At 42.6% G+C, this 12,135-nt stretch overlaps 1 protein-coding gene across 7 annotated transcripts in view; it reads right to left on the reverse strand.

The window, feature by feature from the left end:
• Window positions 1–1,662: 1,662 nt before the first annotated feature.
• The window catches only part of clip1a (CAP-GLY domain containing linker protein 1a), a 64,063-nt gene continuing 53,590 nt past the window's right edge, over window positions 1,663–12,135 (reverse strand). For 4 of the 7 annotated variants that reach the window (XM_079551609.1, XM_079551610.1, XM_079551604.1 and 1 more), the window contains 8 exons: window positions 11,581–11,701; window positions 11,452–11,504; window positions 11,349–11,369; window positions 11,012–11,117; window positions 7,140–7,278; window positions 6,992–7,050; window positions 3,796–3,923; window positions 1,663–1,921 (listed from right to left, as the gene is read on the reverse strand). In XM_079551609.1, the coding sequence (XP_079407735.1) occupies window positions 1,696–1,921; window positions 3,796–3,923; window positions 6,992–7,050; window positions 7,140–7,278; window positions 11,012–11,117; window positions 11,349–11,369; window positions 11,452–11,504; window positions 11,581–11,701 (853 nt within the window). In that variant the 3' untranslated portion in view covers window positions 1,663–1,695. The remainder of the gene's footprint in view (window positions 1,922–3,795; window positions 3,924–6,991; window positions 7,051–7,139; window positions 7,279–11,011; window positions 11,118–11,348; window positions 11,370–11,451; window positions 11,505–11,580; window positions 11,702–12,135) is intronic. The other 3 variants (XM_079551606.1, XM_079551608.1, XM_079551607.1) reach the window with 3 other exon arrangements.

Raw genomic sequence — 12,135 nt, forward strand, 5'->3', positions numbered from 1 at the left:
GATTCACTCACACCAGTTAATCCTTCATGTAAAAGCTTGGTCTCCTCTGGCGTCTCACAGGAAAGGAGAAGCCGGTGAAGGAGCCCGACGGGGCCGGTGGGTGTGGCCCCCAGGAGCCGCTGACGGTGGAGCTGTCGGTGCAGCTGGAGCGATGGGAGAGTGCGGCTCAGGCCCGACGGGAGCTGAGCCACTGAACCCCCCAGACCTGCCCTCAGGAGCGAACCTCGCACCCCCCGAGTGAAAACAGCACTGAGATACTTCTGCTCTGGGATACTCGAGTAACTATGTGGTTTGGAAGAGTACATCCTCTATAAAATACTACTATACTGCGTACCTGAATGTGTGTATGTTTGATTTACCTTTGCATTCCTTTAACAATAAATGATATGTTTAGATTTACCATTTTACATCTTGGTTTTGTTCCTTCTCCCTTTAGTTTTATCGGCTCACATGGCCACAGATGGTACTTGTTACTGCAATTTTAATAATTCCACACAATTAAAACCTCAAAAACTAATATTTAGTGTGAGACAGAAATTTGGTGGTTTTTTTGTGTTTTTTTGTCAATTTTTGTCAATTTTTTGGTCACTTTTTGGTCACATTTTTGTCAAATTTTTGTCATTTTTGTCAAATTTTAGTCACATTCTTTGGTCACTTTTTGGTCACTATTTTGACGCTTTTTTGTCGCTTCTTTTTTGTCACATTTTTGTAGCTTTTTTCAAAAACTAATATTCAGTGTGAGACAGAGCAGATATTTACCAAAATCTGTACATCCGGGTTAGCGGAGAGAAATGCTAACGACGCAACAGCTACGCTAACCCCGGAAGTAGTGACTTTAGTAAATATTACTTTTTTATCTGAGAAATAAGTAGGTTCTGTAGCTCTCTGTTGAGTTAAGAAATATTGATGTTATATTGAATTGTCATTTTTTGTCAAATTTTAGTCCAATTTTTGTCGTTCTTTGGTCACTTTTTTGTTGCTTTTTGCCAGTTTTATGTCCATTTTTTTTCTTTATTTTACATTTTTTGGTCACTTTTCTGTCACTATTTTGTCAGAAATAGTGACAAAATAGTCACTTTTTGAATGTTTGAATGCATTGACCCCTGATCTGAGGCTCTGCTGTCCATGTCGATCTGTGACACTGAGTGTGGAGTGAACGTACGACTGTCTCATGTAAAGAAACCCCCCTGTCCTTCAGCCTGGCAGAGCTAACACGCCCTAACCACTAGGCCATCGTGTCGTGGAAATCTGTCAAATGTGAGGAACATGACACATGTTTAAATTCATCCATAAATTCTTTTTATTTGAATACATTTAGACGTCATACAGAAAGGTCTCATTTGTAAAATGCTTTTGGAAAGGCCGGTTCAGAGGAACCGAGAGCTTCATTGATTGATTGATTACAGATCCAGCAGTTCCTCCACAGAGGCCGTGATAAACCGACTCCTCACAGACTTACAAAAATAAACTCTGGCGCCCCCAATGTACAGTCAGCGGTTATTACAGTCCATCACCTCAGGCTGTGCGATCCCAGGAGGTTTATAAATTAATAGAAAAGACACTTGAACACTGAGAAATCACACGTATGTCCCGTGTCCCGGCGTGCACACGCATGTCCCGACGTGCACACGCGTGTCCCGACGTGCACACGCGTGTCCCCTGATGTGCAAAAGCGTGAGAGATTGTGCAGAGGCTTCAGAAGGTCTGGTCGTCGTTGCAGCCGTCGGGCCAGTGGCCGAACACCTCGCAGATGTGGCAGTACGGCCGCTCGTCGCCCTTGCTGCCGTGATACGCCGTGTGGGGGGGCGAGTCGGGCTCCTGCGCCTGCGTGGGACAGTCCTCGGTGTCGTGGAGGTCGAAACAGTCGCAGATGTCACAGAAGAGCCGCGGGGGAACTTTCTTCTTCGTGTTCTGGGCCTCACTGAGGAAACAAGTCAGTCAATGTTTGTTATTGTCATAAAGACTCAGAGTCATGTTGGACCTGAGGATAAGGTGTGTGGGATATTTATAATTACAATGTTCAAATCAACCTTTTGCTCAAACGGTTTCTCACTTTGAAACTAGTAAAGCGGATAAACAAACCCTCAGAGTTCAGCCTCTTCCTTCCTCAGAAGGTTCACGTGTCGGTGACGTGTCATTATTTGGGATGACGGAGCTTAAACCGTTTCCACGTCAGCCTAAAGGCCGACTTCAGAGGCTTTTCTCAAACCACGCGGGGCTTTGAACACGTGATTTATACATTTATCAAAACTAAAATAACACACGTATGTCCGTGTTATAAAAGAACAGACGTGGCTCTTTTTTGCAGGTTAACAGTGAGTTTCTCCACCTGAACCCTGGTGATGTTTCTCTGCCTCCGCTGCTCCTCTCGTCCTCTTTGTCACAGGCCTGGGCCTGGGCACCGTTAAGCGGTGCTAATTTTCAGCACTTTTTCTCTCCAGACGTGAATAAATGATCCTCAGTGAATCTAAAAAAGCCTGAACTCAAGAGCAGCTTCAGCACAAATGCAGATGTTTTCTTAAAGCGAAGCAAAGCTACAACTTACTAACACTTTAGTCGTTATGTCAGAGCCGTGTCTGAGCCAGGACTAAACCAGGACTAAACCAGGACTGAATAAGAAACTAGACTCTTAGACAAAGAGAAACACATGAGCTTTACCTTTAGCTTTAGCCGCAGAGCCCAGTGTTAATTTTGACACATATTTTTATTTCGTTTTCGTCTTAGTCTTTTGACGAAAATGTAATTCGATTTTAGTTTAGTTTTAGTCGACTAAAATTGCAAGTAAATTTAGTCGACTAAATTTAAGACGAATTTAGTCGACTTTGCATTGATAATATTCATTATAATCATATTTAATCTTGTTCCTCTGCTTCATGTTTCTGCTCCACATGAACAAAGCTCAGAGCTGATCCTTTAGCAGAGAATTTAAATGATCTGAGGCTCTTTCAGACGCTCAACAGAAGTTTGGATGATTTTAGTCTCTCCTTTTCATTTTTATTTAGTCTTGTTTTAGTCGACTGAAATATCTGGACATTTTAGTCATAGTTTTAGTCTCATGAAAAACTTTTAATTAAGTTTTAGTCCAATTTTAGTCGTCAAAAATATCACTTTGACTAAAATTAAGACTAAATATTTTAGTCGACGAAATTAACACTGGCAGAGCCTGAAGTTACTGCTGCTGTTACTAAACTCCAGCTGCACCAAAGCATTTGGGATCAAAGATTGTTTGTGGATAAAGTGAGCGCTCACTCTGCATTAGCCATTTTTGGAACGGTTTCTGTAAATGATCAGTGACAGAGTGAGCGCTCGCACTGTGTAACAGATCTTTGACGTGTGGAGCTTTCACTCAGTGAGTTTAGAAAAGTTTATCTGAAGTAAAAACTGTCCTGATGTGGATCTGTCTCTGCAGCTCAGGAAGGAATAATGTCCGAACTCTCTTTTTATCGCTGCTTAAGTGAGAATTCTGCTCAAAAACTGAAGTTACAGGCGACGCTGCTGCTCCCGAGTTCTTGCTGTTGTGCCGTTTTTGGATTTTCTCCTGAACACATTATTTTAAGTCAATTAAAACAACAGGTATCGAAAAACGTGCCACAGGTATCATTAAAGTAGTTGTATCGGAAAAAAAACGACCGTCTGGGCCTCATGCTGGGTTGCCAGATTCTAACACCAGGATGTCTCCCTCTGATCGAACCCACATCAGACTCCCTGCTCCAGCCTCAGGGTCACATGTCAGAATGTGCTCTTCCTGGGTAACAGCTCATACAGGTCACATGACACACGGATGGACTCGCTGACCTGTCGTAGTTGTCCATCTCACTGGGGCTGTTCCCGTTGAGCGCTGCTAAAGTCAACGTCTCCAGTTTGTCCTTCAGCTCCAGGTTCTTCCTCTGAAGGTCCACAATGACCGAGTTCAGGAACTCAATCTGGAAACACACACACGCCATTGGTCGACTGGAAATCCCCATCAGGCGTCAGGTCACTCTAAAAGCTTTAACTGTAACACGGTTTACGGAAAATCTCAGAAATGTAAATACTCGATCATGCTGTAAATGAACCTCTTAACTCCCACATGAACATGTTTTCTACATATTCTCCAAATCTAAAAACTTCTTCAAAACAGAGGCAAAAAACTAGAAGAAAATGAGGATGTAAACTCAACAAAAAAAGCTAAAAAGTGACAAAAATCCAGCAAAAAAAAAGACAAAAATCCAGCAAAAAATATATAAAAATCCAGCAAAAAAAAAGACAAAAATCCAGCAAAAAATGACAAAAATCCAGCAAAAAAAAAAAAACTAAAATCCAACAAAAAAAGACAAAAATCCAGCAAAAAATGACAAAAATCCAGCAAAAAATGACAAAAATCCAGCAAAAAAAACAACAACTAAAATCCAACAAAAAAAGACAAAAATCCAGCAAAAAATGACAAAAATCCAGCAAAAAATGACAAAAATCCAGCAAAAAAACAACAACTAAAATCCAACAAAAAAAGACTAAAATCCAGCAAAAAAATATAAAAATCCAGCAAAAAATGACAAAAATCCAGCAGAAAAAAGTGACAAAAATTCAACAAAAAAAGACAAAAATCCAGCAGAAAAAAGTGACAAAAATCCAACAAAAAAAGACAAAATCCAGCAAAAAATGACAAAAATCCAGCAAAAAAAACCAACTAAAATCCGGCAAAAAAATATATAAAAATCCAGCAGAAAAAAACATTAAAATCCAGCAAAAAAAAGATAAAAATCCAGCAAAAAAAAGATTAAAATCCAGCAAAAAAAAGATTAAAATCCAGCAAAAAAAAGGCAAAAATCCAGCAAAAAAATGATAAAAATCCAGCAAAAAACTGACAAAAACCAGCAAAAAAAAGACACAAATTCAGCAAAAAAAAAAAAAAGACAAAAATCTAGCAGAAAAGTAATAAAAAAGTGACAAAAACATATAAGGGAAACAAAAAGTGACGACAATGGCATAGAGGAGAGAATGCATTTGGTTTTTGGTGGGTGGTAAGAGGTTAAATACTGGCAAAGGAGTAAAAGTGAGTTCTTATGTTTTACTGCAGTGACGTCCCCAAAGTTTAAACTAGTCAAACTGCTCCTTAGCGCCACAGTGAGGTGAGGTCATGCACAACAGAAGCAGATGAAAACATGAACGAACCGCTGCCTGATGGTGGAGCGAGGCCAACATCACAGACAGGGCAGAGAAGAAGAGCAGAGGGGGAAAAAATAAATCAACAGCTCAAGTTAGACACACACTGCCCTCTGCTGGGCCCTGTGCTACATTACAGGAGAGGTGCCGTTAAAGACGCTCCTCATACGTGTTAGAGGAGGGCCAGATTGTGTCCCTTTAAAGACGGGGGGTTCTTCGTAGCACAGGGCTCAGATCAGACTTTAAATACAGTATAACGTTTTACACTGAGTTTAATCCTCTGTAAAACATTATACTGTCGCCTTCTCATGAATCAACACAAAATACACTTCAGTTACGGCGAGTTTTCTGTTAGAGCCGAAGCGTTTTCACACGTCAAGGTTTTTAAGTGTAATATCCGCAGAAATATGGTGTTATTACTGAAATATGGAGTTATTACTGAGGCACATTAAGCTCGGCTTTGTCCAAATCATCCACTTTGTGTCGTTTCTGTGGTGGCCATTTTGAATAGCGAAGTAGATTTATGCAGTACTACAACATGTAACAATATCTCTGCTCAATTGATCAACAGTGACATTTTTATTTACTCGTAATCATTACTCAAGAAGAAAACAGTAAAAACTCGGCCCCAGAGACGCACGTTTATGTGAAGAAACCAGTGTTTAAAGGGGGGGTATTCTGCAAAATTGACTTTTTCAGGCTTTCCATCATGTTATTCTGTCATTCCCTCATTAAAAACATGCCCGAAGTGTTGCCTTGGCACATTCATGTATTTTTGAGTAATCCGTAAAAACTCTGATGGCGGCCATTTTAGGGATCGGTTTGCCTGAGTCCTCCTAGGAACGCCCCCACCTCCTGGAGACGCCTCCGAGCTTTCGTCACCAGCCGAGTAACCAACCACTGCTCCTCAGCAGAACCCCCTCCCCACTGATGCCACAGACAGCGTGTGGAGGGGGCGTGTCGGAAAGGGTCAGAGGTTCTTAAAGAGACAGAGGCCTATTTCAAGACATTCACTACAGCCATTTTGAGAGAGACATTTTATACAAGGCAGTTATTCTAATTTACTGCATTTACAGACCGACAGAAGGTTTGCTCATCATTGTAGTGTGATATAGACTGGTGCTATGTGACTGAAAAAAGCAGAATACCCCCTCTTTAAGCTACTCAAGATGTTAGCATGCTACCGGTTAGCATTTAGCTTCAACAGCTCAGCTCTGACCTCTCCAAGAGAAACCCCTGAACCACAAACATCTGGCCTTGGATACAACATGTGACAGAGGTCAGAGCTGTGACTGTAGTATTTCATACAGTTCATACATGTTGAAGCCAGTTGCTAACCGGTAGCATGCTAACGTCTTGAGCAGCTTAAACACTGACTCAGACTGAGACTGACAAAACCACAGAGAAAGATATTCTGAAGACTAAATGAACACATCAAAGAGGACGCAGAGTGAAGCAGATGTTTAGTAAATCTCTGTCGAGCTAAAGCTAGTTAGCCACATCTGCTGGTTTTCTCACATAAAAGAAAACATGGCCCCGGAGTTTTTACTTTTTTTTCTTGAGTAATGATTACGAGTCATAAAAATGTCGCTGTCGATCTTTCATTTTCATCCTGAGTACAGATATTGTTACATGTTGTAGTTCTGCATAATTCTACTTCAGTGTTCAAAATGGCCGCCGGGACTATGCGTGATGTCATTAGAAACACATGTATTATTGGGCTTGGTATTTTTGTGAGGATAAAGCTTTTTTTTTATTATTTCTTTGCCTAATCTGCCCCATAATAAACAGAACGACTACAGTAAAGCATCACGTCCTCAAACAGAGCTGGCGGCGGGACAGCGGGAACACTGACCTGACTCTCCAGAGAGGCCTTTTCCTCCCGCAGCTCGTCCGCCTCGCCGTTTCCTACAGGACAGTTAAACACATGAAGTCGTCCACACGTCCCCCCCCCCCCCCAGGCTGTGATGGAAGTGACCATAACCTGGACCAGTTACCTGAGCTCTGCCCGCCCGCCGAGCGCTCCTTCTCCAGCTTCTGAAGACGCTCCTTCAGGCTGGCCTTGTCCTTCTCCAAAGCCTCCACTGTGGCCTCGAGAGCCCGGCCTGTGGCGCCCTCTGCCTGCAGCGCCGACACCTGCAGAGAAGAACTGCAGTCAGACTGTGGAGCAGGAGCGAGCAGTTCGACCTTCTGCTCAGGAGCGTCAGGAACCAAACTCAGGGCAGCGTTTACTCTGTGTGGTACTACAGTCAAGATACTACTGATCATGTTGGGAATATAGGCAGTGCTTTAAAGGAATAGGCCACCGTTTTTACATACTGAGATATGTTCTTACCTCACTTTAGTCGAGTTAATATATCCCCGTCTGGTCTTTGTCCGTGCGCTCTGTCACGCAAACGGAGCACATACGCAGCCTCTCCCACATGTCACATAGCTCCAAAAAAGCTGACGATAGAAGCTACCAAGCTCTTCCACGTGTTCCCTATTTAAATAAAGTTACGTGAAGTGTTTTCATGCGAAGTATATTTACACAGAAATTTAACATGTCGATTTTATAAGCAAATAAAAAGGGGCACTATATTGTGAGGCGTACACTGCGTTCCAAATTATTATGCAAATTGGATTTTTGTGTCAAAAAGGTAAAAAAAAAAGCAATAATAATGAAACTCATGGATGGTGTCGTGTCTTGGGGCTCTATGAATCACTGACATAAATCTCAGAGACCTGGGATGATTCGTTGTCAGGTTAAGCCCAGTTAAGGGAAAAACTACTGAAAAAGGGTGTTCCACTTTATTATGCAGATCATCATTTTCAAGCAATATGGTAAAGAAAAAGGGACTTTCTGCTGATGAAAAGTGTGAAATAGTTGAATGCCTTGGTCTAGGTATGAAAACCTTCGATATTTCATGAAAGATTAAGCTTAATCATCATACAGATAAGAGATCTGTGGATGATTCAGAGCACACTCCGTTTTGTGGCGATAAAGGCACAATATGGACGGTTTCTGCCAGACAAACACATCAGATTATGAGAACAGATGCTACAAAGCAGCAGACAGGTATTTGAAGCTGCTGGTGCCTCTGGAGTCCCCCAAACATCAAGGTGTCGGCCCTCCAGAGGCTGCAGTTGTGCATAAACCTTCTATCCGGGCCTCCCCTAAACGGTTAATTGAATGCTGATGAACAGAAACGGCTGTAGTGGCTCAGAAATACATGAGGACTCATTTTCAAACAGTCTTGTTCACTGATGAGCGCCTTGTAACCCTGGATGGTCAACTCAATGGAGTAGTGAATGGTTGGTGAATGACCACAATGTCCCAACAAGGCTGTGACGTCAGTAAAGAGGGGGCGGAGTCATGTTTTGGGCCAGAGTCATGGTGGGAGAGCTGGTCGGCCCCTTTAGGCCCTTTTAGGCTCCCTGAAGGTGTGAAAATGACCTTTGAAAAATATGTGGAGTTTCTGACTGACCACTGTCTTCTATGCTTCAAAAAGAAGAGCCGTGCTTTCCCGAACAAAATCCTCTTCATGCATGACAACGCACCATGTCCTGCTGTAAAGAAAACCTCTGCATCACTGGCTGCTATGGGCATAAAAGGAGAGAAACTCATGATGTGGACCCCCTCCTACCCTGACTTCAACCCTATTGAGAACCTTTGGAGCCTCCACAAAAAAAACTTCTATGAGGGTGGGAGGCAGTTTTCATCCAAACAGCAGCTCTGGGAGGCTATTCTAACATCCTGAAAAGAAATCCAAGCAGAAACTCTCCAAAAACTCACAAGTTTAATGGATTTAAGAATTTTGAAGCTGCTATCACACAAGGGCTCCTATGGTAAAATATAACTTGACCTGTTAATATTTTTTTGATTGAAATAGCTTTTGATTTCAGTAAATATGACCTCCTAATGCTACAAATACAACACATGACCATTTTCAGTTAATTACAAGCTTTAAAATGTATTGAAACGATGAGTTGCATAATAACTTGGAACAGTGGATTTTGAGGTTTTTACTATATTTATTTTTGAAAAAAATACTGTTATCACTAGGAAATTTTTTCCACCACATTTAAATGATCCTCTACCAGTTAAAGACTTAAAAAATATGCTGACTCTCATTTGAGTTGACAATTTAGAAAATCTTAGAAAAATGTCATTTGCATAATAATTTGGAACGCAGTGTAATGATACGAGGAGCAAAACGGAACACGTGGAAGAGCTTGGTAGCTTCTATCGTGAGCTTTTTTGGAGCTATGTGACATGTGGGAGAGGCTGCGTATGTGCTCCGTTTGCCTGGCAGAGCGCACGGACCAAGACCAGACGGGGATATATTAACTCGACTAAAGTGAGGTAAGAACATATCTCAGTATGTAAAAACGGTGGCCTATTCCTTTAAGTGGACAAAAAGAAGTGCCGGTACTCTATTTTTACAGCGCTATTACTGTATAAATCAGTGGTTCTCAACCTTTTGGAGCCGCGACCCCCACTATAACAGTTAAAGGGGTTCGTGACCCCCCGCCCGGGTCACACTGTGAGAAATCGGAACATTAGCCTACATAATTCTTAAAAAACAAAGAAAAAAACAAATAAAATTAATCAAATTACGAACATATAATGGCACTCTATCGCTTGTGTGTGCTATTTTACCAATGAAATATTATAATATACACTAAAAAAAGTATGTATATTTTATCTACATGATCTGACGACTGTTTGAGCTGAAGGTGGATGTCTCTGAAGCTGTTACAGAGGTGATTCTTACAGGCAACACTTCCATGTTCTGTGCCGTCACTGCAGCTGGTCAGGCTCCGTTCTGTCTGCAGTCGCCTCATCTCAGTCCACAGAAGTTTGTTTCAATCCATATTTACCGCTTTGTTTTGCTTTTATCGGATCTACGAGGCCAAACAGGGCACATGGCTCTCGTGCCCAGGTGCTGTCGGCCAGCGCAGCCAGCCTTGTTCTTTAACTCCTCTGAAGCAGGAGAGCAGAAGTGTTCATTGTGTTTTAACCGAGCAGCGATGTTTGCGTTTCACAAACCCTCCCCGGGATCCGCTTGTTTGTGGACGAGCATCACGTTAAGGTGTTTACAGAGGCTACAGCGACGCACCGCGCTTTTCACTCACACGACTCCAGGGTGTCTGGGTAATGTAGTCTCTGCTCACGGTGGGACGGAGTAGGAAGTGTGTATTGTGAAGGGCGCTCTGAAAAGCGGCGGAGCAGCCAAAGGATAAAAACAAACGTGCAGATGACGCTAAAAGCACGTTCTTGGCGCCCGGAGAGGTGGCGGACGCTCAAGAGCTATTTTTGGAAGTGGCGGTTCTGATACCGGCGCGGACCGGCCCACTTAAAGCACTGAATATAGGGATATAAAAAATCCCTCTGACACTTTACAGTCTTGGACTTAACAAGATTTTTTCAGAGAGTCTGTAGGAGCGACTTTAGTGTCGTTAAAATGAGTGAAGCAAAACCCTCCTTCAGAAAAACCAGCCCTAAGGTTTTGTAATGAGTGCAGCACGTTTCTCTCGCAGATGGAAAAATACCATATTTGGATTAGAGATTAAAATCTGTCAATATTTGTGATTGGCCTGAGCGCTGTAGTTGCTACTTCCGAGTTATCTTAAATTAAGTTTTGTCATTTTTATACTCTGACATGGAAACTAAGAGGAAGGAAACTACAGTGGGGAAAAAAAGTATTTGGCCAAAATCCAATAGAATGTCTATGTGAAACTGACCAAATACTTTTTTTCCCCACTGTAGCTAAAACTCTCAGCTTCTTTCACCTGCCGCGTCTCCCCTTTAACGGAACAACTGCCCCACATGGGAGTCTGACAGGTCCCTCAGATGGTGTGACTGCATGTCTCTCTCGTGCCTCACCTCTCTCCTCAGCTCCTCCAGCTGCTGCTCCTTACAGCTGATCAAGGCACCGTTTTGCTGCAGAGCAGACTTCTCTTTGTCCAACTGCTCCTTCAACAGGCTCTCACTGGAAAACACCGGGACAGAGCGATTCAGTCGGGGAACTCAGTGGCTTCTTAGTGTGAGTGGATGATGAATATGATGAGGAGGATGAGGATGAGTGAGTGGTTTAGCAGTGCTGACGTTCCAGAATAAACAGTGTATCTTATATCTTGGTGTGATGGACAAATAGTAGAATTTCCCTCTTTGATAGTGACCCTAAAACCCATGTGCAATGACATCAGAAAACATGCAGTACCTGAAAGTATTGTTAGGCAGGCTTTACAGGGAAGAGGATAGAGACACTTCAGCTTAAGTAATACTTGTTTGAATGTTTTCCAGCAGGTGGACTGCGCGCTCACCTGTGCTTCAGGTCCTTCACCTGCTGCTTGAGCTTCGAGTGTTCATTCTTCAGCTGCACAAGAACAACACAGACCTGTCAAACGTCCGCACGGCCCTGGTTTTCTCTGTAATCACTGAGCGGCTCTTACTTTGGTCCGGTCGGCCTGGCCCTTGTGACTGTCGGTCAGCTCTTTGCTCAGCAGCTCGTGCTCCTGCTGCAGACTCTGCAGACTCTGGCTCTTTGACGACACCTCCTGCTTCAGCTTCTCTCTGAAGGAACAAGCGTGGCACGTTAGTGAACCAGCATATTTCAAGATGATTTAGTGTTTAAAAAGAAAGATGAAGGGCAATCAACTCAAGCTACGCATACATAACACAGCTCTGACGTCAGATTTGGGACAGAGGGCGGAGGAAAGTCAAGGAAATGTCATGTATGTGTCCTCGTGTCCTTTTAAGGTGAGCTACAGAAACGACTTTTGACCAACCAAATTTAATGGGTTGGTTTTTCCACAATTTACTCAATGACTTTAAAGGGATGTTTCAGGATGTTTGAAATAGGGCCTAATTTCCTCGTTATCCAGAGTGTTGCTGATTTCTGGAGATATTTTTTTCTTGTAATTCATGCAGTTCTTATATTTGAAGTTTCGTGGCGCTAGGCTAATGCTAGGTAGGGCTGTCACGGTATGAAAATTTTACCTCACGGT

The sequence above is a fragment of the Gobius niger genome, assembly GCF_951799975.1.
Source record: "Gobius niger genome assembly, chromosome: 1".
NCBI classification, from domain to species: domain Eukaryota; kingdom Metazoa; phylum Chordata; class Actinopteri; order Gobiiformes; family Gobiidae; genus Gobius; species Gobius niger.